At 46.0% G+C, this 26,280-nt stretch overlaps 1 protein-coding gene across 1 annotated transcript in view; it reads right to left on the bottom strand.

The window, feature by feature from the left end:
• The window catches only part of PDIA3 (protein disulfide isomerase family A member 3), a 94,185-nt gene that overhangs the window by 20,835 nt on the left and 47,070 nt on the right, over nucleotides 1–26,280 (bottom strand). Inside the window, exons 8-11 of the mRNA XM_078683283.1 lie at nucleotides 18,369–18,551; nucleotides 18,037–18,145; nucleotides 17,624–17,752; nucleotides 8,765–8,844 (exon numbers count right to left, since the gene is read on the bottom strand). Of these exons, the coding sequence (XP_078539409.1) occupies nucleotides 8,765–8,844; nucleotides 17,624–17,752; nucleotides 18,037–18,145; nucleotides 18,369–18,551 (501 nt within the window). The remainder of the gene's footprint in view (nucleotides 1–8,764; nucleotides 8,845–17,623; nucleotides 17,753–18,036; nucleotides 18,146–18,368; nucleotides 18,552–26,280) is intronic.

The following is a 26,280-nucleotide window of genomic DNA, read 5'->3' on the forward strand; positions in this document are numbered from 1 at the left end:
TCCAGTTCTAGCTACACCGAACTACAGTAAGCCTTTTACACTTTTCGTTACAGAACGCGAAGGTACAGCATTATCTGTCCTCACACAAGATCAAGCAGGTCAATACAAGCCCTGTGCTTATTTTTCGAGCACATTAGATCCAGTCGCCCAGGCGTTGCCTGCGTGCCTCAAGTCAGTTGCAGCCACAGCACTAGCTATCAGACAAAGTGATTCCATAGTTTTAGGACATTCCCTGACAGTACAGGTCCCACATTCAGTAGAAGTTCTTTTAAACCGAACACAAACTCAGCACTTGACAATTGCACGTTTAACAGGTTATGAATTGACACTGTTCCAGCCACACACAGAAATTAGACGCTGCAACGTCCTGAATCCCGCTACACTGTTACCATCAGTTAATTCAAATCCAGACCCACATGATTGTGTGGAAGTAGTTAACATTACGACAAAGCCAATACAAGACCTGACAGACATTCCGTTACCAGATCCCGACCTGACACTTTATGTGGATGGTTCATGTATGAGAACTAGTACAGGAGAACTAGTCGCCGCGTATGCAGTGACTACTGACACTGAAGTTATTGAAACACACCGTATTGATACTCTGTCCGCTCAAGCAGCAGAGCTAGTCGCTCTGACACAAGCCTGTATACATGCCAAGAACCTGAAGGTTAATGTTTACACAGATTCACGTTACGCATTTGGAGTTGTACACGACTTCGGAGTGCTCTGGCAGGAGAGAGGTTTTATGACTTCTCATGGAACCAAGATTCAGCATGGTCTCCTTATTCAAGCCCTGTTAGATGCCATACATTTACCGACATCTATTGCTATCATGAAATGCAAAGCACATACGAAAGTCACTGACATTATTTCCCAAGGTAATGATCTAGCAGACCGTACAGCCAAGCTTACAGCACAAACTCCAGACATTCCAGTTAATCTGACACATACTCCAGATCCGATTACATGCATGACAGTTAAGGACCCTACACAAGATGTCATAGATATACAGTTACATGCTACCCCCGATGAAATCAAGAAATGGTCTGAACAAGGAGGGGTCCAGACAGATCAAGGATGGTTAACGAAGGGTAGAGCCACATGGTTTCTCCCCGATTCTATGGTTCAAGTCATTATCAATACCGCACATAGTCCAGCACATTTAGGAGAAAAAGCTATGTTAGACAGTATCCAGAACATTTGGTTCAACAAGCATTTACGAGCTGCAGCCAAGCAGAAAGTCCGTACCTGTATGATATGTTGTCAGTTTAATCCAGGTAAAAGTGTCCCGGTGGAACAAGGTGGTTTCCAGCCCCCTGACCACCCTTTTGAGGTCCTCCAGATGGATTATATTCAGATGGAGCGATGTCGAGGTTTCAAGTATGTCCTTGTAGTAGTATGCGCTTTGTCCAGATGGACAGAAGCATATCCAGTCCCAGATTACACAGCCGCGACCACTGCCAAGCAGTTGGTTCGTGAATTTTTCCCTAGATATGGACTCCCTAGAGTCGTATATTCTGATAACGGCCAGCCATTCTCATCTGAACTCATGAAACACGTTTCCCTGTTGTTAGGGTACCAGTGGAAGTTCCATTGTGTACGCCATCCAGAAGCAGCTGGACTAGTCGAAAGGCATAATCAGACTCTGAAAATCCGTATAGCAAAAATATGTAAAGACAAGGGTGTGGACTGGTTAGTAGCTTTGCCAGTCGCTTTATTTTATATGCGTATGGTCGCACATTCCAGATCAGGTCTGTCCCCGTATGAGGTCGTTTTCGGCCGCCCCCCTAATATGTGGGGTACTCCTAGACCCCGAAGTATTACCGATGTTTCATGTAATATGCTGACAGATTACCTAGCTTCCTTGATGTCTGCCCTCAACTCATGTCGTTCACAGGTTGCCGCCGCATTTCCAGACAATACCGAGGTGGCACCGCACGAGGTCGTTCCAGGCTCCCTTGTGATGATCAGAAATTTTGACAGATCAAGTCCGCTGGAACCACGTTGGAAGGAGCCACGTCAGGTCCTCTTGACCACCCGAACTGCCGTCAAGTTGGAAGGCAGGAAGGGGTGGGTCCACCTTTCTCATGTAAAACTTTTCAAAGGATCGAAACCAGTCTTCAAAAACATTTCCAAGAACATTTCCCAGGATTCGAAGGATTGCCAGAACATTGTTTTAAAGGACTGTCCCGCACAAGACATTATTACAACCCCTCCCTTGTTAGAGAAAACTCCGCAACAAGAGTATAAGTTAAAGCTCAGGTCTAATAAGTCAGCCAGTTTGATTGTATAAGTCCTCCCCTAGGTGAAACGGTTAGACTGTTTCTGACATGTATAAAATAGACCCCCATAGTGAGAGAGTCAGTCAAAGTTCAATCAAATGTATCGTTTTTCTGAGTTTCATATTATTTCTCAGCATAATGATTTCCTGCACCAGCTATGCTTTCTATCTGTGTTTTTCAGTTCCTCATGTAAATATGTCTGCTCATGCTACAGTAGAGCACACGTTTAGTGATCTGCCTCCTCACGAATATGCATACCGCCTCGCCATGCGTAATAACACATTTATCCGTATGTTACATTATTCACACCAGACCAGCAATGCCACTAATTGTTGGGTGTGTGGTCGACTCCCCCCTTTCCAGACACCGAAGGGAGTTCTGCCACTCTTTCCTTATCCATTCTCACACAATGGTTCGTGTGGAGCATGGTCCACGTTAACGTCATCCTCAACAGATATGTCTTTTCTTAACAGTACATGTTTCCCAGACAAGCAAGGTCTCCCCCACAGAACAGGTTTAGATTTAGAAAACGAAGTATATAATTTAGGTAATTATTCGTCGAATTTCATGGTTCTGAATGTTCAGTCTGATACTACTCCAGACTTACCTGCTATTTCAGTACTACCAGTCAAAGGCGAATTATGTGTCCGTAGTTATGGGTCTGTACACATAGGTCATAGTGAATGTACTACTGTTATCCAATATAGTGACAGTGGGAAATCTATTTTCAAAGCTTCACGTCATTCTTATTTTATTTGTGGTCAAACTGCATATGTCCGTCTGCCCCTCGATTGGGAGGGAACCTGTTACATTGCTTTCCTACTGCCACCTGTTTTTCTAGCCCCACCTGACTATCATAGGAATTCTTTCTTAGTACACACTAGACACAAGAGAAATCTCCCGATTGTCGATTATACTGAAACCGCCGCAGAGCAATTCATTGATATAGATAAAGGTGTGTTCCCTTATTTAGGTACAGTTGTAAATAGTAAGCTAATCCGTAGGTTAACAAGAACCCTTGAAGCAGTAGTAGATGAGACTGCCTCCGCTCTAGGTAACTTAACCGAAGAACAATCCTTTATGAGAATTGTCGTTTTACAGAATCGTCTCGTCCTTGACGTCATACTGGCCGATAGGGGCGGGGCCTGTAGAGTTCTCGGATCCAGTTGTTGTATTTTCATTCCAAATAACGCGCCGTCTGTTTATTCAGCTATAACCAGACTCCATAAAATTGCCCATCTGTTACACCAAGATCTAGGCACCTGGACATGGTCCGGTTGGTTCTGGAATATAATTTCCGCATGGGGATGGAAAGTCCTGTCCTTTTTAGGTATTGCAGTAGCGATCATATTTAGCTGCTGCCTCTGTATACAATGTGGCCCTGCGATTTGCAGCATGTGTGCTACCTCTTGTATTCCTAGTCCCAAGCCCTGTTCTAAATCCCGCTCCAAGACAATTCGAGACGAGCAAATGGTACTGTATGAAATGATAGACGGTATCATGAATATTGATGTTTCCTGATGGAAACGTAGTGACAAGGAGGGAATGTGGAAAAGTAAATTTTGCCATGTTCTGTGTCCCTACGCCTCATCCATCATATGTTATGTGTGCATGACCAATATGCATATGTTATTCCCCATTTCTGATTAAAGACGCAATTACAGTTGTGTCCACCTCTGGTATGTTATTTTCCAGTCCTCGTGAATACTACGAATATCAGGCCTATGTAAGTAATGTTGCCACGTTTCTCAGTGTGCACGTTATTCAATTATAAAGTCCCCGTTTCCAGGCCTCAAAAGGGCCCGGACCACAGATTCAGCTCCTGTCTCCTGAAAGCCTCGCTGAGGAGCGATACAGCCCCCACCTGTATCCTCGACCCTTCACTTACTTCCTGCCTTGCAGTGCCCGGTGCACCCCGGCTCTGCCTCTGAGTCTGCCAAAAGTATGTTATGGTTCCTGCTATCAGTTCAGTCCTCCTCCTCTGCATTCCTAAGCTACTGAACTGCATCAATAGTTTCCGTCATTGTCTAGCCTTCTCGTCTCCATGTTAGAGAAATACTGTATTTAATGGTCATTTAGTATTCTTCATCACGCACTACATGTAGAATAATGCATGGTCCAGTCTTAGAATCAAGTTAGCTTTTCCCCTCATGACTTCTAGTTTATATCAACATGTTCCCTAAACAGTAGATACCAGATAGGGTTTAGGTACATGTCGCTCCGACCCTCCAGACTCTAGTCTCTGCTCCTAGCACAGAGTTCGTAGCCCCCAGCTTCTCCTAGTAACACGTCATTGCTAGTTTTCGCGCACCATTAGGTTAGAGGTCCCGGCTCCTTAGGTAGCCCCCTCCAATGTTTCCGCCCATTCATGACATATTCTGTTACGTTTTCCATCACATGTCTAAGTAAACTCCCAGTTACACCTCTTTTTACTGTTATCTCTCGCGACTGCTACGCGTCACGCCTTCTACTCCACCTACTGTTACGCCCACTGCAATGTAATGCTATGTGTTTGCGCTATGTATATAAGTCAATGTTTTGTTATTAAATGTTAGCGCGCTCATCCCAGCGCTCATCCCAGACCTAGCCCCAGCAGCTGCTGGGCCTCTTTTCCCCTGCTGGGCCCCAGTTGTCCTGCTGGGCCCTGTCATTCTGTTCCTATGCAGGTTGTCCTGATCCTGTCCTTATGCTGTAATAAACCTGCAGAAACTCCTACTACCTCGAATCTTGACTCTTATTTATTGAGCTATCTGTTATGCTATAAGTCTAGTCAAAAATAGGGTATTATTTATTTATTTACCACAGAGGCTCTAGGCCAGAGGCAGAGGCCTCACCTTGAGACAAAAAAACTTGAATTTCATTTAAAGGTGTGGGACTGCTGGAGCGTAGAAGGAATATGGGTATAGGCCACTCAGGTGAACCAAACTGTATTTTAAGTCATGGTATTGGTTTATCACAGACTCTAGTCACCTGTAGAGTTTCAAACATGGTTAACTGCTGTATTGATACCTATGTTAACCCTGCGTACATAAATTACTCATGCATGTGCTGTACTGTACTGTATTTATTTTACTGCAAAAATCAAAAAACAGATCAAACAAACATTTTAGAGCAGAGCGGTGACTACTGTAGAGCGGCGTAAAGCAGAGCGGCGGAGAGGCACACAGTACAGGGACAGAGTGGCATAGAATAGTGTAGAGGCACTGGAGTGCAAGGGTAGAGAGTAAGAGCATTGAGTAGTGTAGGGGCATAGAGTGATGCAGCAGCATCAAGTGCCGGTGCACAGAGTGGCACAGTGTAGTGCAGAGGTACAGAGTACAGTGCTGAAGAATAGTGTCAGTGCAGTGGCTTGGAGGGTGCTGGTTTTGAGTAAAGTGGTATAATGCCCATTGGTGTGTAGTGCAGCTGTATAAAATAGAGTGGTGTGGAGTGGTGCAGGGCAGAGAGGGACAGAGTAGTGGCGTAGAGTGGTGTGGTACAGGACAGAGTAGTGGCGTAGAGTGCAGCGTTGAAGACTGGAGTGCCGTAGAGTGGTGCAGGGCAATGTGGGACAGAGTAGTGGCGTAGAGTGCAGCGCAGAGTGGGACAGAGTAGTGGCGTAGAGTGCAGCGTTGAGGCCTGGAGTGCCAGAGATTGGCGTAGATTGTAGTGGTGTGGGACAGAGTAGAGGCGTGAAGTGGTGCAGAACAGAGTGGAACAGAGTAGTGGCGTAGACTGCAGCGTTGAAGACTGGAGTGCCAGAAAGTGGCGTAGAGTGGAGTGGTGCAGGGCAATGTGGGAGAGAGTAGTGGCGTAAAGTGCAGCATTAAAGACTGAAGTGCCAGAGAGTAGCGTGGAGTGGTGCAGGGCAATGTAGGACAGAGTAGTGGCGTGGAGTGGTGCAGGGCAATGTAGGACAGAGTAGTGGCATGAAGTGGTTCAGGGCAGAGTGGGACCGAGTTGAAGACTGGAGTGCCAGAGAGTGGAGTCTTGCAGGACAGATGACCAGAGTGCCAGAGAGTAGATCAGTGTGGAGTGGCCCAGACCGGAGTGCTGGTGAGTGCAGTGATGCATAGTGGCATGGAGTAGAGGCGCAGAGTGAAGATGCATAGAGCACAGTGTCCGAGTGAGGTGCACATTAGATTCGTTTGGGACAGAGTGCCCGCAACAGAGTGCAGAGTAGCTTGTCATGAAGTGCAGTGACACAGTTTATTTATTTTGAGTAAAGTGATGAACAGAGCATTGTTGTAGTGTGCAGCGATAATGAATAGCGTAGAGTGGGGTAGAGTGGCATAGACTGCACTGCCGTAGAGTAGATTGTTTCAGAGTACAGTGTAGTGGCTTAGAGTGGATTAGCGAAGAGTACAATGCAAAGCTACTGTACTCACGGCAATGTGGGACAGAGTAGTGGCGTAGAGTGAAGTGGTGCAGGGCAGAGTGGGACAGAGTAGTGGCGTAGAGTGCAGCTTTGAAGACTGGAGAACCAGAGAGTGGCGTAGAGTGGAGTTGTGCAGGGCAATGTGGGACAGTAGTGGCGTAGAGGGAAGTGGTGCGGTGCAGGGCAGAGTGGGACAGAGTAGTGGCATGGTGTGGTGCAGGGGAGAGTGGGACAGAGTAGTGGCATAGAGGGCAGAGTCGAAGACTGGAGTGCCAGAGAGTGGAGTGGTGCAGGGAAGAGTGAGACAGAGGAGTGGTGCAGGGCAGAGTGAGACAGAGTAGTGGCGTAAGGCAGAGTGGGGCAGAGCAGAGTGGTTTAAAGTAGATCAATGCAGAATAGTGTGGCATAGAGTTCACTGGAGTAGAATGAGGTAGAGTAGTAAAGTGCACTGGAGTAGAGTGATGCAGAGTGGCGTAGAGTGCATTGGCATAGAGTAGAGTGACGCAGAATAGCAGAGTTCATTGACCTAAAGTGGCGTACAGTGCACTGGAGTAGAGTAGCCTAGAGTTCATTGGCTTAGAGTGCACTGGAGTAGAGTGGTGCAGAGTTGAGTGGTGTAGAGGGCACTAATGTAGAGTGATGCAGAGTAGTAGACTGCATTGGCGTAGAGTGCAGTAATGCCACAGAGTGGATTGGCGTAGAGTACACTGGCATAGCATGGAGCGATGCAGAGTGGCATCGAGTTAAGTGGCGCTATGCAGGGTAGACTTGCAGAGTGCAGCTGTGAAGGGTAGAATGTACTGGTTGAGTAAATTGGTGTAGCACACATAGGTGTAGAGTGCCATGGAATAGTGGTGTAAACTGAAAGGGGCATAGAGTAGGTTAAGAGTAGATTTCAGTGGCTTAGAGTGGATTGGCGTAGAGTGCAGCGGCGTAAAATGGAGAAACAAAAGTACAGTGGCAGGGAATGCAGTGTTGTAGAGTATTTGGTTATACAGTGCAGTGATATATAGTAGAGCGGCGTGGAGTGGCATGGAGTTCATTGGAGTAGAGTGCCGTAGCGCAGAGTAGACTGACTTGGAGAGCAATGTCAGAGTACAATGATGCAGAGTAGAACAGGGTGGAGTAGAGTGCAGTGGCAGTACAATGGTGTAGAATGCAGCGGCGTAGAGTGTAGTGGTGCAGAGTAGACTGGCGTAGAGTGAAGTGGTGCAGAGTAGATTAGAGTGGGTAGAGAGGATTTACAGAGTGCACTGGCATACAGTGGAGTGGCACATAGTAGAGTGCTTTGGCGAGAGTGCAGTGTTGCAGAGTACGGTGGAGTGACACAGAGTGTAGTGGTGCATAGTAGAGTAGTGTGGGGTACAGTGCATCGGCGTGCAGTGGTGTAGAGTGGTGTGGAGTATGCATTGTATGGTAGCATACTACCATCACAGACAGCACATCTTGAATTGAAATAACCATTACATTTCCTCTAACATACAGTTTTACTGATAAAAGCATGCAGCCCACAAACGATAGTCTGTGACCATGTCATCATCCAATGCATTGATTTGATAGTCAGCAGTTCATTTACAGACTTTTACATTGTTGTGTGCTAGAAAAAAAAAAAAAGAACTGTCAGCCTTCCTAAAGGAGACACCCAGTACCTAGCATAAATGTCACAAATCCTTTCACTTTGAAGTCAGAAAGAAACCACTAAGCTCCGTGGAAGACAGCCAGACATTTGACCTCAGTCTCTGAATGCCCAGCAAGTGTGACAAGATAAGAACAAGATTTAAAGACCTGTTTACAGAAAGAGTTTGTGGAACAATACAGTAAACAAGATTTGGGCAACAGGAGGGACAAAGTCGAGCTGGACAGCCTAAAGCACATGAAGCCAGCAAACAGAAAGCCAGAAAATGTGAGTTACAAACCACAAAGCCAATGGAAAGCAATAGGAGGAATGCATTCCAAAGGTCCACTTTCTCAATGTCCCCAAGATATCTTTAGAAAACCAGACAGCTGCACTGTCTGGTAGGCTGCAACCTAAAATTAATGATTCCAGCTGCTCATCATTAGTGTAACCTAAAAAGAAAGTAAGTACGTTTTCACAAGTCACAGCTTGCAAGAGTCTACTTACCCTCTGACTTCATATGGAGAAGGCACATCATTTGCAGTGGCATCCATCTTGGCAATAACAATGTTTGGATCAGCAGAAAGCTGTTAAAAAAATATAAAAGGACCAGATTTGTATTGTTCTCAATCTGAACAGCATATGTGGACAGTGGAGGCAGAAGTATCAAGGTAAAAACATACTACTTAGTGTGAAATTCAGTGGTGGCTTCTTCATTATACATACACTTTGAAGTAAATTGAGGGCTTCAAGCTCCCCCCTTTTAATGTGGAGAAGATAGTCACTCATGATATAAATGATGCATCTTATTCCCAAAATTTAATTTTGTATTTGGAAAATTATCTGAAGTCTAGTTACACCACACTGTAGAGATATCCCTCTCTGGAGGCTTCTGACTTTATGCAGGCAATCTTATTTATTCTAAATCATTTTTATTTAAACAAACTACTGGCCCTCCATATTTAGATACATGGGACAAGAACATTTGATTCATGAAATGCCTGGGGGCTTGCATAGGCACAATATATGAAGAGCCACCACATGAGGACACTGACAGGTTTACTTGGTGCTCCTACTGGCTAGACAAGGCGAACACCCCATTCTACATGAAACAACAACAAATATTTTAGTGGGCCCTGTAAAACCATAATATCACCCTCTTTCCTAGTTAAATAAACGGATCCATCCTTCAAATAAGGAAAAGTCATTGCCAAAAATGCATTACATCATTTAAATCTCCCACTAGGAAACAAAGTCCCACCCCATCAAAAAAATAAAGAATTGCTCTGATTCAACGTTGTGTGGTTTCGTCTGGATTACTCAAATTGTTAGAACCAAAGAAATGAAAAAAATGCTTTGGAAAAATTGCAAAGGGTCCAAAGCCATGCTTCTTCTCAAGATAAAGATCAAAATTCAAGACCCTTTGAATAGTCCACAAAACTGTCCACGGGCATTTTCAATGCTACCATCCCCTACCATTATCATCCTTATGCACTTGATATCTGCCTCCCTCGACAACCTGATAACCTGCAGCAGGCTTCTTCCCCTGAAACTCATGGTCTACGAGTAGCTATTAAGTTTGATAAAAACTTTTAATTCCATTCTTCACCTTGGACTATGGTCCCACGTTACAAATCTGGGCATACTAGATCTAGGCCTCGTGCACCCTATCTTTCCATGAACCATTAGCCGGTCAGGTGGCCAAAACGGACATATGCTAATTAGGCATAAAGTGATCATTGTGCTACATGATTGAAAAATGACCTAATTTCACATTATAGGTTATGTGTGGCTTGGCAGAACACCTTTGATGCTGCCAAGTAAGAGCAGTCTCACCCCTGGCTCCCTACCACTTGGATGCATCATTTATGCACTGCTTCACAAAAAACCTTCAAATAAATAAAATGCCCCGGTGCCTGAAGTGGATATACCAATAGTCTCGACTTGTGCTCAAAGATTTAATTTATGGCAACACAAGGCGTTACGATTAGGTTTACAAGTTTGCTCTCTGAATTCAAAGCACCATTAAGATGAATTGATAACAAGCATTTGCAATGCAATAGGTCTTGCAAAAGGAAAGTTTGAGCTATTGGTATTGTAAATGACAAATATTTTATTTGTGTTGGTTTTGAAAATAGTGAAATTAATAGCTTCGTCATTTACAATGCAATAGTTATAACTTTAGCAAATGTGACACCTATAGCATTTGTAATGCAATATGTGTTGTATTTACGTGACTTAGATGTATTGATATTACAAATAACAATGGCTTTTATTTTTTTAATAGTTAATACTTAAAAGTTATTGTAATTTATAATGGCAATAGCTTAAACTTTTGCAAATAACTTTTGTAAAGATTATGTTCAGTGTATTTTATTGTGACGAAAATCCAATAACAGAAGTGACATATTAACATCTTTTTGTGACATTTGTAATAAAGCTTGAAACATTGAGAGAACATATTTGAACCAGTTGTTGTTGAATGGTTGCACAGATTGATGCTGTGGTGGGGCGATAGAGTGAGGGCGACAGACAGAGTGAGGGCGATAAATAGGTTGCGGGGGGGGAGTTGCGCGCGGGGGGGGGTTGCGCGCGGGGGTGGGGGGTGCGTGTGTGTGTGTGTGTGTGGGGGGGTGCGTGTGTGTGTGTGTGTGGGAGGGTTGCGCGTGTGGGGGGGTGCGCGCGTGTGGGGGGGTGCGTGCGTGGGGGGGTGCGCGTGTGGGGGGGTTGCGCGTGTGGGGGGGTTGCGCGTGTGGGGGGGTTGCGCGTGTGGGGGGGTTGCGCGTGTGGGGGGGTTGCGCGTGTGGGGGGGTTGCGTGTGTGGGGGGGAGGTTGCGTGTGTGGGGGGGAGGTTGCGTGTGTGGGGGGGAGGTTGCGTGTGTGGGGGGGAGGTTGCGTGTGTGGGGGGGAGGTTGCGTGGGGGGGTTGCGTGGGTGGGGGGGTTGCGTGGGTGTGGGGGTTGCGTGTGGGGAGGTTGCGTGTGGGGGGGGGAGGTTGCGTGTGGGGGGGGAGGTTGCGTGTGTGGGGGGGATGTTGCGTGTGTGGGGGGGAGGTTGCGTGTGTGGGGGGGAGGTTGCGTGTGTGGGGGGGAGGTTGCGTGTGTGGGGGGAGGTTGCGTGTGGGGGGAGGTTGCGTGTGGGGGGAGGTTGCGTGTGGGGGGAGGTTGCGTGTGGGGGGAGGTTGCGTGTGGGGGGAGGTTGCGTGTGGGGGGAGGTTGCGTGTGGGGGGGAGGTTGCGTGTGGGTTGCGTGTGGGGGGGAGGTTGCGTGTGGGTTGCGTGTGGGGGGGAGGTTGCGTGTGGGTTGCGTGTGGGGGGGAGGTTGCGTGTGGGGGGGAGGTTGCGTGTGGGGGGGAGGTTGCGTGTGGGGGGAGGTTGCGTGTGGGGGGGAGGTTGCGTGTGGGGGGGAGGTTGCGTGTGGGGGGGAGGTTGCGTGTGGGGGGAGGTTGCGTGTGGGGGAGGTTGCGTGTGTGGGGGAGGTTGCGTGTGTGGGGGAGGTTGCGTGTGTGGGGGAGGTTGCGTGTGTGGGGGAGGTTGCGTGTGTGGGGGAGGTTGCGTGTGTGGGGGAGGTTGCGTGTGTGGGGGAGGTTGCGTGTGTGGGGGAGGTTGCGTGTGTGGGGGAGGTTGCGTGTGTGGGGGAGGTTGCGTGTGTGGGGGAGGTTGCGTGTGTGGGGGAGGTTGCGTGTGTGGGGGAGGTTGCGTGTGTGGGGGAGGTTGCGTGTGTGGGGGAGGTTGCGTGTGTGGGGGAGGTTGCGTGTGTGGGGGAGGTTGCGTGTGTGGGGGAGGTTGCGTGTGTGGGGGAGGTTGCGTGTGTGGGGGAGGTTGCGTGTGTGGGGGAGGTTGCGTGTGTGGGGGAGGCTGCGTGTGTGGGGGAGGCTGCGTGTGTGGGGGAGGCTGCGTGTGTGGGGGAGGCTGCGTGTGTGGGGGAGGTTGCGTGTGTGGGGGAGGTTGCGTGTGTGGGGGAGGGTTGCGTGTGTGGGGGAGGGTTGCGTGTGTGGGGGAGGGTTGCGTGTGTGGGGGAGGGTTGCGTGTGTGTGGGGAGGGTTGCGTGTGTGTGGGGAGGGTTGCGTGTGTGTGGGGAGGGTTGCGTGTGTGTGGGGAGGGTTGCGTGTGTGTGGGGAGGGTTGCGTGTGTGTGGAGGGTTGCGTGTGTGTGGAGGGTTGCGTGTGTGGAAGCCCAGGAGGAATGTAGGGATTCTGTGAAAAGTAAGGGGCTTATTTACAAGCCACTTGCGCCGCCGGACCCTCACTTTTAATATGGGAAAAAGTGACATACTGGCGGCGCACTTAGCTTGTAAATATGCCCCCCAGGGACGCTATGGTCCCTCTGCCACCAAGACAAGTGGGTGCCAGATCAGAATGAAACACTCATTTTAAGATATCAAATTCTTAAATGGCGGTTGCCCCGATTGCATGGTTCGCCGGAGGTGTCTTTGCTGGTCTTGGCCTGCCTCTGTTTCGAAGCGGCTCGTGTGTGGGGGAGGTTGCGTGTGTGGGGGAGGTTGCGTGTGTGTGGGGGGGGTTGCGTGTGTGTGGGGGGGGGGGTTGCGTGTGTGTGTGGGGGGGGGGGTGTTGCGTGTGTGGAAGCCCAGGAGGAATGTAGGGATTCTGTGAAAAGTAAGGGGCTTATTTACAAGCCACTTGCACCGCCGGACCCTCACTTTTAATATGGGAAAAAGTGACATACTGGCGGCGCACGTAGCTTGTAAATATGCCCCCCAGGGACGCTATGGTCCCTCTGCTACCAAGACAAGTGGGTGCCAGATCAGAATGAAACACTCATTTTAAGATATCAAATTCTTAAATGGCGGTTGCCCCGATTGCATGGTTCGCCGGAGGTGTCTTTGCTGGTCTTGGCCTGCCTCTGTTTCGAAGCGGCTCATATGAGGAATGAAATAGTGCGCTCTGAGAGGGGTCATCCGGTAATGACTTCAGGCTGCATCTCAAACCCCAATCAGTCCTCACCAAACACAACAACATGCCAGAATGCGCAGTGCGTATGGTTAGTGGGGTGCGTGAATGGGCAAATAACTATTTCTTCTCTACACTGGATGGCGCCATGAGGGCGAAACGGAATTCTAATCTAATTCAGCTCCTCTGTGAAGTCTATAGGCAGAACGACTCATAGAGGTCAGTACATTCACTGACGTCTACCTGGTCAGTACAATTCTGCCTTTTGTCCTGGACATATACTTGGAAGTGTTCTAGTTCAGAGCATCCCGAAAAACTCCGCAAGGATCTGTTTCTCTGAGGCTTCTCGGCGCTGCATGTGTATTAAATGCTAGGTTCTCACCAAGTAAATTGCAGAAGCGCTAGCTTCATAGCTATGGTGGAAATGGTCTTAGAGACAGTTCCGGAAGCTGCTTCCTTTTACGGTCATTAGATTAATCGTAAAAATTGCAGAGAATAATTTCACTTCGATAGCTAGATCTACAGGATTGATAAATAGATAGGGGGCAGAGAGAAAGAGAGAGAAGAGACAGACCGAAGGAGCGGATGAAAATTTGACTTACACATTTAAGCAGCGTCTGTGGCAGGAAGAGTACTAAAGGCAATATTTCCTGTAGTCAGTTATCTTCCTTCACACCATCTACTACTAACTAGGTACATTTACGAATCCCTCACAGCCTACTTCAAACCTTCTACAGTGCCCTGTCCATTGCTGATATCTGCTAATCCGATGGAATGGCTTTCCCTGCCAGTGCCTGCCCAGACAGTACCTAATTTCTGCCGGTGTTGGCAGGTCTGCACTCATTTGTAGGGATCGGGGCTTATTTTCATTATCAGCCCTTGACTCAGAGAGAGAGAAAGCCAGAAAAGGAAGTAGGAAGAAAATGAGAGGAAAGCAGTGCAAAGGAAGAAAAAAACAGAATAGAAAAAGAGGGACAAAGGATGGAAGAGAAAGGTAGCAAAACGGTGAAATTAGAGGAAACATGAGAAAAGGGCCAGAAAGTAGAAGAAAGAAGGGGTAGACAGGAAAGCAGAGCAGAAGGAGAACAAGCTCTCTGCATTTCTGTGGCGTTTTTGTTGGGGAAAGACAGGTTCATGTTTCACGAGCAGATGGTCCTGTTTATGACCTGCAGCGTGTGAAGTAACTGCTGGCAAATGGAATCAAAGCGGCCGGTCGCTTTGATGTTCTTGGCTTGTTTTGCTTTGTGGGAGGGGGAGCGAAGTCCTGTGCACGCGCCTGGGTCACATGAACTAAACTGTGTGTTGTACTCCCTGCTTCCTTCCTGCCACACTTACCCACGCAAATTTATAAAGACAAACGTAATGAAGTGAGTGGCAACTTATTCAAACCTTACACTGTGGTTACATACTATCATAAATTATTTCCCTTTGTGGAAGTTCATAGGTTTAAAAAAAAATCAATTGTAACAAGTCCAAGCGCCCGAAGGATTGTGTCCGATACCAGACAGGTCGAAGAAGTGCAGTGAAAAGCTGGGAACTGGCACTTGCAAACATTAAAACAGCTTAATGGTATGCCCTCCAAACTGGTGTCCGCAGCGGTGTGCAGTAAGGAATTCAGAGCTGTCCCAGTTTAAGGAAAAGCCACACGCTGGCGAGCAGACCGGCAGATAAAGCAGGCCACATCGGGGTCATTCATTGGCTTTAGAACAAAGAGCCAAGTTGTGGCGAAACGCGATGTTACTTAGTGAGCTGCTGAAGATGGAAGGAAGGCAAACAAATAAAGGCCGAGAACCGGCTGGGTACGAGCTGCGCAGCCCAGAGCATTGGGAGACGCAAGCATTATCCCGCCTCTGCTCGTCGAGAGCCCCTGTAGTGACACGAAGTTGCTGCGCTGTGGTGTGAGTGACGGCTCTTATGGTGGGATAGTTGGGAGTCGGCCTCAAGCATTAAAACCCAGTGTGGTATTTGGACATCTCGGGTCCCAAAATGTACAGCAAGCATAGACAGCAATGTGTGTCAGGAGCGTCTGGGATGAGGTAAGCATTGGAAGGATTTGCGAATGATGCCATGACAAAAGAGTCAAGAGATCAAGCAATCCCGGTGAGACGTAACGCACAATGGGTGCTCAGACTCTGTAGTTTACTCACTGTGAGCAGGCTTCGTTTAAAGTGCAATTTTAAAACAAGCTCTCGGCATTGCTGTGGCGGGGGAGCATTCCTTTGAAGTCTGCTGCGGCGGGCGGGAAAGTGGCAGCTTTGAAGTCTAATGAGGACCAGACAAATGGTGGTGGTGAAGTCTGATGTCGAGCGTCAGGGCGCAAATGGCAAGCGTGTGCACGGAGCACATGCACTGTGCGTAATCCGCCTGCCAAAGCCCTCTTGGTAAGCTTTCCTGATGCGCCTCTATATGTCTCGAGCTGCAATGCGCAAGCGCATTGGCAGGTCGAGACCTAAAAATGGTCTAACTGGTGACCATAAGCATAGCTCATACTTTACCCAAAAGATCTAGTCTACATTTTAAACCACTTTGAATGCCTGCATTCCCTCTAATTAAAAGTCCCCCAATGCCCAAGTTTCCGATCAACCACTACGCAAGGCAAAAAGAAGCCAACTGAAGTGCAGCAATTTGTCAATCATTCCAAAATGGCTCACATCCAGGTCAAACTGACAAACAAGGAATGAATTTGACAAACTTGAAATGAACTGAATACACAGACTGGATCATTTGAGGTTTGAGATGTCAGTTAAATTTGAACTCTCAAGGCTACCTCAAACACACTGTAAGACAAAGGACCTCTGTAATTAAATCAGGGGCCCGAGGGGGATTAGAGAGGGTATATGGAGTATGTCCTCCCAGTGGACACTCTATATCAAAAAGATACTCCAAAAGCAACCTACTAGAGAAATAAAGAATTAGGGTAGGGTCCTTGAATCTTGCCCTGAAGAAAGTCCGGGACCTTTATGGCCTCATAAGGACTGAAACATGTCGGCACTTCACTAGGGTCATAGGACCATAAAAATCCTAACAAACCCTACTTTTATTCCATTTTTAATAACCCAACCAGACCCATGAATAAAGGGACACTGGGGATCTGATTGAGGTATTTTATATATACCCCTTTTTCCTTCATTATCTTAAGAGCTTCCCAATACTGTGGTTGAGCCCACCCTGGCCTATAGGAGCCGGGGTGACCCGATGATGAAGCATGACACCACTAGGGTGTGTGAGGGTAACTAAAAACAACTAGTGTTGCCCCCCCCCCCATCCATACACATAGATATGGTTAGCATATCAAACACATCCCTAGTGGTATAGTGTTTAATCCCTCCTCATACATAGGTTGTTCTTCTTCCTATGAGCGTAACCTACCCTAATTTTTTATTTCTCTAGTAGGTTGCTTTTGGAGTATCTTTTTGATAGAGTACCTCAAACACATTCTGACTGAGTTAGGTCTATCATTACAAGAATCCAGCAAGAACTCTTGTTTCTCTCAATATCTTTTATACAAGTTTTAACAGTGGGCACTGATCAGGACCAACAGGGTTTAGTAGTGAAGTAGATGCGGAGGTATACTAAGCATGGAGGCTATGATCCATCTGAAGACTAATCTAAAAATACTACTGAGCCAGGCCCACACCGCACCCAAAAAAGTGGGGATGACCATCAAATAAATCTCATTGTCAGAGTGTAACCAAAGTAAAAGGCACACTTTGACAGAATTCTTCAAAAAGAATATATTTTTACTTAAATGCAACTCCAGGGTATCCATATCATCAGAATGAAAGTAGGAAGTATTATTTTGAAACATGCTTTTGAAGGTGCAAAAGTCTGTCACAAGCATCAAGGTGGTCTCTGCAATTCAGTCATAACCCACCAGTTTAGTTTTACTGCGCTAAGATGCAACATGCAAATACATGAACTTCCTAAATTTCACATGAGGGACAGGCAAGACTTGGCCTAAAGACTCCATTTGTACAAGTCACCAAATCCGTAGCTGTCCACCATTTCACCCAAGGTGGTCTTCGTTTGGTCTGTGTTACCAGGTCCCTGCAGTTCCTCAACAGTAAGGTTGCACATTTCTGGTCCACCTACAACACAGTGGTCAGACTACTATTGGTATAGCCCACTGTCACCACTCGGAAGTTGCTTGGCACGCTTTGCTGTTGTACAGCAGGCTTTGATACAAGTACTATTATTCATGTACCTATCCATCTGTGGCACCAAATGTGCAAGCATGATCCTATTTGGAAAACTGGATGAGGCTGTTCACAAGGTCAGGAAATCTTTTGTGTCACTAAGACTCAGTAAGCCAAGTGGACAGATTTATTTGAAAAAAGCCCCCTTTAAGAAAGTTAAAGGCAAAGTTTGAAAGGAATGTGCAGGGTTGAAAGTCCTCATGAACACTGGTGTTGTGTTTGGTAATGAAGGAGGCCAGGAAGGGGACTGGGGTGAGAAGTACCTTTTCACCCAGCTCCTTGTACTTGGGTTCAAGATTCTTGCAGTGTCCACACCAGGGCGCATAGAACTCAATCAAAACATCTTTGCTGTCATCGTTGACAATGTCATCAAAATTCTCAGCTACAACAACCTAAAGAAAAATAAAAGCATAAGTTCAAAGATTCAATATACTACACTGATTAAATACTTAAATATCAAATCCTAGCTAGCCCTACTGAAATATCAATGAGCAACTGCAACACAGATAGTGTTCTCAATAAACCTCGAGAAAAGACTACTAATGTTCAGGAGTAAACAACAGGAGAGATAAATATATTAAGACATTGATATCTCCTCCCTCCCCACCCCCCACACACACAGATTGCCTCAAACTGAATCAGTCATATTGCATTTAATAGGCAAACACAATATTACCTTCACAGGACCATCATTGCTCTCTGGGATAGGTTCAGATTTCAGGTACCTCTTCAGATTACCATCAAAATAATCTTGAAGAAATCTTTCCAAAGCCTTTCCATCACGCCTGCCATTGAAATAAAAACAAGCACAATTATTTAAACATACCTTCAGAGATTCTAAACATACATTATTGTAACTATTACTGATAATGGTTAGCCAACATAGACTAACGCAACATGTAGTACATGATTTATTATCGAGGTGGCATCCGGTCATAGTAAGGGAGATGAAATACACAAAGTAACATTTCTACTACAAATATTACAAGGTGCATGCAAATTACTTACGAGAATTCTTCCTGCATGACATATTTCTCGCCTTTGGCATTTTTAATTCCAACAACAGGGAGCTCACCACTGCTACCATCCAAACCAAATTCAGAAACTTCATGGCCAAACGTCTTGCGATTAGCAACTGCAAAATTCAGCTTATGTCCATTGTCCAAAAACTTCTTTGCCACCATCATAACCCTAGTAAGAAATATTGAAGTAAATATTATAGTGCAGAAAGCAACAAGTCTTACACAAATGTAAATTAATCTGGATTCATAGGCTCATGTACAAATAAATGAAAGGCTCACTGAGGAAACACCAGTGACAACTATAAAAGTACAACATCAGGCACTCAGGGATGTGGAATTCCTATAGCCGGAAGCCCAGGACATATTGTTTGGGGTCAAGGGCAACACATTTTCATGTGTATTTTGTTCTTGGGACAAGTAGGCCTTCCCCCTGCAGCACAAACCCTTTGTCTGCCAGTTTGCAGTACCACATTATGGATCAGGGAAGGGCACTGTCTGCTGTTAAGATAATATTTTAGCCCATATGTTAATGCTGTTCAAACTTGTATTTATGGTTCATTAATTGAAAGCCTTTATGATTAGGGTGAGTGATCTAAGTATGTTGTAACCTCCGACTGCACTACTGACAGTGATTCCAGTATTAAAATGTGTACACACGTTTTCAAACATTAGCAATATATGGCTATGTATAATGCTCCTAGAATGCTCTTTGATTTGATGCAAATGTTTACAGAAGCTTGGAAGAAAGACTGATTCCTTGCTTTCAAAATAAATTGTTCATAAAAAAACGAAAGCAGGAAAAAACGTTTTGATAAACTACTGTAAAAATTTCAGGTCCCATTTCTTTGCAGCATCATTTAGTAACGTGTTGATGCATACTAATATTTCCCAAAAATATTCATAATGTAAAATCAGTGTAACCAGTTTCAATAAGATTATGGGAAACAAGAATAAACAAGCACTGGCAAAGCAAGTAGGTCAAGAATTGGTGGTGAGCTTTTTAGTTCTGTCAATGTGTGACTTGTTTTGGCATTGTTTTTGTAAAACCTTATTGGTGGGAGCTGCCAGGCCCTCACCATTATAACAAACAATGGTAAAAGCAAAAATTATTTTTTGGTCTTCAAAAAGTACACAATGCCACAGTAGTTACTGGAACTGAACAAGAAAACAAGTCACTTACCTGTAACTTTGGTTCCCCAGTATTGGTAACTTTCATAGATTCCCATAGCTTGTATAATTCCCAGTCATCGTCGGAATGGGAGTCTCGGTAACAAAAATAACATAGCAGTAGGTACAAAAGAGATAGAAAAAGGCCCAGGCCTCATTCCCTTTTGTAGCATATCAGCCTCTTTTTGTAAAAGAGACCAAAACTAAGCATCAGTCAATCAGAAGAGCCTCACCCCATGGAACCCTCCTGAAGGAACCTCAGATTTTCGTAGCCGTTGTGTAACAGTAACCACATCTGCAGAAGGCTGAGCTTTCCCAGGGGAGGAGGGTGGGCACATGGGAATCTATGAAAGTTACCAATACTGGGGAACCAAAGTTACAGGTAAGTAACTTGTTTTCTTGCCCCAGTATTGGAACTTTCATAGATTCCCATAGCTTGTATCAGAGTGGCTAGCAGTAAGTAATAAAGCACATTTTGTGACATCAATAAAGAGACATGTTAGTATCCATACTATCATAATAGAAGAAGTAAATCATACTGAAATAATCTATACCCACAGTAAATACAAAATGTGCAGAAATAGGAAGGAGGGATAGTAAGGAAAGATCACCAATTAGTGGAAGAGGTTCCTCAGGACTGCCTGGCCCACAGCTGTGTCTTCCTGTGTCAGGGATTCCAAGCAGTAATGCTTCGTAAATGTGTGCACGCTGCTCCAAGTCGCAGCTCTGCAAATGTCTCTGATGTGTACTCCCGCGAAGAGAGATGTAGATGAAGCCACAGATCTAGTGGAGTGTGCTCTGATCCTGCTGTCCAGCGGCTTACCCGCTGTTGAGTGGCAATATAGAATGGCACTGGAGATCCATCTCGCAATACTTTGCTTTGAAGGTGGAAGGCCTTTGCGAGGACCGCCAAAAGTGATGAACAATTGTGAAGATTTACGAAACCCTTTAATGCGATCCAAATAAAATTTCAAGCACCACTGCACATCCAGAGAATGGAGTGACCTCTAAGCTGGTGTGGAAGGGTGAGGAAAGAAAGACTTAAGAATCACAGGTTCATTTAGGTGAAAGTCTGAAGGCACTTTAGGTATGAACCTCGGATTAGTTCTTAAAATCACGGTATTTCTTTTGAACTGGACAAAAGGTTCCTGTATTGTGAGAGCCTGCAATTCCCCAATGCATCTTGCCGATGTGAGGGCAAGGAGAGCCAATTTCCACGAAAGAAATTTCATGTCCGCGCGATGAATCAGTTCGAAGGGATTTTTCATGAGCTGTGCAAGAACTAAATTTGAATGCCAAGTGGGAGGCGGAGGCCTCACCAGGGAAAAGAATCGGAATAAACCCTTAAGAAACTGTTCAATTATTCTCGAAGACCAGAGAGAAAGTCCAGATGCAGAACGTCTGTAGCGAGAGATCGCTGCCAAGTGAACTTTTATGGATGAATGAGCCAATCCGGTCTTAGCCAAGGACAAGAGATAAAGTTAGAAGTTGATGAGGCTGAGAAGAGAAAGGGTCACTTTCCTTCCGGCACCAAATGCTAAATCTTTTCCATTTCAAACTAAGTTTTATTTGCGGAAGGGGCTCTAGCTTGAGACAGAACTTCTCTTACTTCATTCGAGAAGGGAAGGTTCATGAATTCTCGCTGCTCAGGAGCCATGCAGTCAGGTGTAATTAATCTGGATGTGGATGCCAAATCTGCCCGTGGGACATCGTGAAAAGATCCGGAATCGCCCGCAAAGGGAGAGGGGGGACGAGAGACAGAAGGTGAAGTTCCGTGAACCAGAACCGTCTCGGCCAAGCAGGAGCTATTGAGATCATCTTGCACGGTTCAGCTTTGATCTTCCTGAGAAGCCTTGGGATCATCGGAATGGGGGGGGGGGGGGGGGGAGGCATACACAAATACTCTTGACCAAGCTATCGAAAGCGCATTCCCTAATGATCTTCGATGGTGAAGTCTGCTTGCGTAAGACCGGCAATTCTTCTTGATCGGGTTGCAAATAGATCTATTGAGGGTTTGCCCCACCGTTGAAAAATCTCCAAGACCACCTGGTTCAGTTCCCCATTCGTGGCTGACTGACAACAGCTGTTGAGTCTGTCCGCCTTTTCGTTTAGAACTCCTGGTAGATGTTCTGCCTGCAGCGATATTCCGTGAAGAACAGCCCATTTCCAAATCTTCTGGGCCTCTTGAGACAACTGAAGACATCTGGTACCCCCTTCCTTGCATGGCCGTGGTGTTGTCCGTGCGGACGAGAACCGCCGACCCCTACAGTCGTGGGAGAAACACCTGTAGTGCTAGCCTGATAGCCCTGAGTTCTAGGAGGTTGATATGAAGAAGACGGTGCTGGGGCAACCAATGCCCGCTGACATGAAAATCTTGAAGCACCGCACCCCAGCCGTCCTGTGAAGCATCCGTTGTCACCACTTGAGGAGCCGGATTGCTTACGAAGCATAGACCTTGGGAAAGGGTTTCTTGCTTCGTCCACCACAAGGCTGCTCTTTTCATTGCTACAGTAATCACCTTGTCGTCGAATGAGCCGTGAACTTGCCTCCATTGTTTGTCTAGCTGTTCCTGAAGTCCGCATCCGCAATCTGAAGTGAGGTATCAGAGGAATGCATGAGGAGATCACCCCAGAAAGGATTTGTAACGGCGTACTGAAAGACACTCTTTCTCAATAGCAGCGGCATAGATTGGAGTTTTTCTGGCCTTTCTAGGGATGGAAAAGCCTTGTTGAGATTTGTGTCCAAGATGGACCCCAGGAAACGCGCTGTCCTGGACGGAATCAGAGATGATTTCTCTTTGAGTGTAAGACCCAAATTCTGGAATAGGTTTGTACATGCGCGGACTGCTTCCCTCTCAGTCTCCCTGGATGGGGCCTTCAGCAACCAGTCGTCCAACTATGGGAAGACCTGAAAGGAATATGCTACTTACCAGTATGCATCTGTTCTTGGCATGTAGAGCTGCAGAGTCGTATACTGTGCATTAGATCGCCACCTGGTCTTGGGCTAGGATGATTGCAGGTTGTTGTCTTCTTGGAAGAAGTCTTTGTAGTCACGAGATAGGTGACTCCTCCCTTGGACAATACTGCGCATGGGCATCGGCTCCATCCTTAGATTGTTTTTCGCCATGATGGGAAATGATGGAGTTAGTAGAAGTAAAGATAAAGAAAGGATGTCCATGCGTGTGCATCTAATTAAGATGATAACTGGAATGGATACAAGCCCCGGGGAGGGGCGTATACGACTCTTAAGCTCTACATGCCAAGAACAGATGCATACTGGTAAGTAGCGTATTCCTTTCGAGGCAGATCGTATACTGTGCATCGATTGTGCAGCAGTGTCTCCCCTAGCGATGGTCGCCTGTATCCGTTGCAGTATTCTGAAACAGTGTTCTAAGGACAGCTTCGCCTACTACAGCTTGCTGCTTGGCTTGCACATCAACACAATGGTGTTTAGTGAAGGTGTGTATTGTAGACCATGTTGCTGTTTTGCATATGTCCTCTAGTGGTATATTCACTAAGAAAGCCATGGAGGCTCCTAGTTTGAGAGTAGTGTGCTCTAGGAGGAAATGCTAGTGTACGTTTAGCTTTTTGATAGCATATTTGTATACACTTTACAATCCGCCTGGCAATTCTCCCCTTAGAGATGGGGTTGCCTTTGTGTGGAGGAGAGAAAGAAACAAATAATTGTTTTGTCTTTCTGAAGGATTTAGTCCTATCTGTGTAGTATAACAGGGCTCTTCTAACATCTAAGGTGTGTAAAGCCCTTTCTGCAACAGAGTCCGGGTTTTGAAAAAACACAGGTAGCTCTACTGATTAGTTAAGGTGAAAAGGAGTAATAACTTTTGGATTAGGCCTAAGAACCACTTGGTTAGTATGCATTTGAAAAAATGGTTCTTGTATTGTGAATGCTTGTATTTCGCTAACACTTCTGAGAGAGGATGGCAACAAGGAAAACAGTTTTCCATGTTACTAATTGCAATTCACACTTATGTAAAGGCTCGAAAGGGGGTACCATAAGTCTTGTAAGGACCACGTTTAGGTTCCATACTGGAGCAGGTGGTAACCTAGGTGGGATTATACGTTTTAATCCTTCCATAAAAGCTTTGATCGCAGGTACTCGGAATAGAGATAGATGTTGTCTATTCTGTAAATAGGCTGTGATTCCTGCCAGATGCAGGCGTATGGAAGAATAAGCTAAATTGGACCTTTGTAGGTGTAGAAGGTAGCAAATGATATTTTGGATGGAAACATCCAGTGGATCAATGCGATTATTGTTGCAGTATATTGCAAATCTTTTCCACCTAGCGGCATAACACGCTCTGGTAGTGGGTTTTCTAGCTTCTTTAATGATGTTCATACAGTCTGGTGGTAGGTTTAAGTAACCAAACTCCAAGACTTCAGGAGCCAGATCGCCAAATTCAGTTGGCTTGGTTCTGGGTGTCTTATTTCTCCATGGTCTGTGTTAACAGGGAGGGCGTGAGCTTTAATTTTTGATGTGGAACTAGTGAGAGATTCAGCAGTGTGGTGAACCACGGCTGGCGTGCCCATGTGGGAGCTACTAGTATTAGTTTGAGAGACTGTTGTCTGAGTTTGCGCACTACTAATGGAATGAGTGGGAGAGGGAAAAGCGTACGCAAATCTGCCTGACCAGTTCATCCATATCGCATTCCCCTCCGACCGTGGGTGTGGAAACCTGGCGGCGAAGGTTGGGCATTTTGTATTCTCGTGGGTGGCAAACAGATCTTTGGAAGAATGGCTGAAGAACTTGTGGTTGTATCTCCCATTCCTGAATTTGTTGTGACTGTCGACTCAACAGATCTGCTATCTGATTGTGAATTCCTGGAAGGTGCTCTACTGTCAGGTGTATGTTTTGAGGAATGGCCCATCTCCAAATGTTCTGTGCGAGCTGGGACAATTGCAGAGAGTGTCCCCCCCTATTTTTGTATATAGTACATGGCTGTCATATTGTCCGTCCGGATTAAGACAGCTTTGTTTTGTACTTGCACTTGAAATGTTCTGAGTGCAAGGAAAATTGCTAGCAGCTCTAGATGGTTGATATGGAACTGTTTTTGTTGATTGTTCCATTGGCCTTGTGTGGTATAGTGTAAGAGATGGGCTCCCAATCCTGTGAGGGATGCGTCCGTCGTGAGCACTATCTGTGGAACAGGCTCTAGGAACGGCCGTCCCTTTGTTAAATTTTTGGTGTTCCACCATGGCAGAGAGCGATATGTACGGCTGTCCACCAACACCAGGTCTGAGAGCGGACCTTGAGCCTGATTCCACTGTTGTGCTAGATATTCTTGTAATGGGCGCATTTGCAGTCTTGCATGTGGAACTATGAAGATGCAAGACGCCATCATGCCTATTAGTCTCATGAACACTTTGGCTTGGAGAGACTGCTGGTGTTGAAAAATGGAGACTACGGTCTGAATGCTCTGTATCCTGGCTGAACTGGGATACGCTAGAGCTATAGATGTGTCTATGGTAGCTCCTAGATACTGATGAACGTGCAAAGGCTCTAGGTGCGACTTGGTGTAGTTTATGGTAAACCCTAAGTCGTGCAATGTTTGAATTTTTTGCTTTGTGTGTTTGACACATTGACTGTATGATTTTGCTTTTATGAGCCAGTCGTCTAGATAAGGGAAGACATGTATCTGTTGTCTTCTGAGATGTGCCGCTACTGCTAAGCACTTTGTGAACACTTGTGGTGCTGTTGTGACCCCGAATGGAAGGACTTTGAATTGATAGTGCTGTCCTTGTATGACAAACCTTCGATACTTCCTGTGAGCAGGATGTATAGGAATGTGAAAGTAGACGTCCTTTAGGTCTAGTGTTGAAAGAAAATCGCCTTGTTGTAGTAGTGGGAGTACTTGCTGCAGAGTGATCATGTGGAAATGATCTGATTGTATGTAATGATTGAGGGGCCTGAGGTCGAGAATTGGTCGTAGTGTCCCGTCCTTCTTGGGAATTAGGAAGTACAAGGAGTAAACCCCTGTTCCTCTAAAGGAACTACTTGAATAGCATCCTTTTGTAGAAGTGCTAGAACTTCCTGTTGAAGCAGAGTAATATGGTCTGTGGACATTGGACGCTGCCTGGGTGGTATGTTTGGGGGGGTGGGGGGGGGGGGTTGCTTTGAGTTCTAGGTAGTAGCCATGTTGGATAATTTGTCTTACCCACCTGTCTGTTGTGATGGAATTCCAGGCAGGTAGGAACTGTGATAATCTGCCTCCCACAGGAGTGGAATGCTGTGGGGGAAGCATAGGGAAGTCACTGTTTGGGAGTGGAAGAGGAGCGGTTGTTGTTATTACCTCTACCTCTTCCCTTGTTATTATTGCCTCTGTATCCTCCTCTGAAGTAGCTTTTGTTAGAGGAGGTCTGTGTATTGGTTTTAAAAGATGACGCTGTATCTGCGCCGGTTTGCTTGGAGCCTCTTCTATAAAAGGAGCGGCGAAAAGAACTTCTAGTCTGTGTGGATTGTAATGCACCCATAGACTTAGCTGTGTCTGTGTCTTTTTTCATCTTTTCTAGTGTGTTGTCTACTTCCGGCCCGAACAATTGGTTTTGATTGAAGGGCTGGTTCAAGATGGTGGTTTGTACCCGTTTTAAACCCTGAAATGCGTAACCACGCATGTCGCCTGAGTATAACACTAGTATTGACTGCTCTGGATGCTGTGTAAGCTACATCTAGGGCACATTTAATTGAGGCATTGGATATTAACTTGCCTTCCTGTA

Source organism: Lissotriton helveticus, chromosome 3_1, assembly GCF_964261635.1.
Source record: "Lissotriton helveticus chromosome 3_1, aLisHel1.1, whole genome shotgun sequence".
NCBI lineage: Eukaryota > Metazoa > Chordata > Amphibia > Caudata > Salamandridae > Lissotriton > Lissotriton helveticus.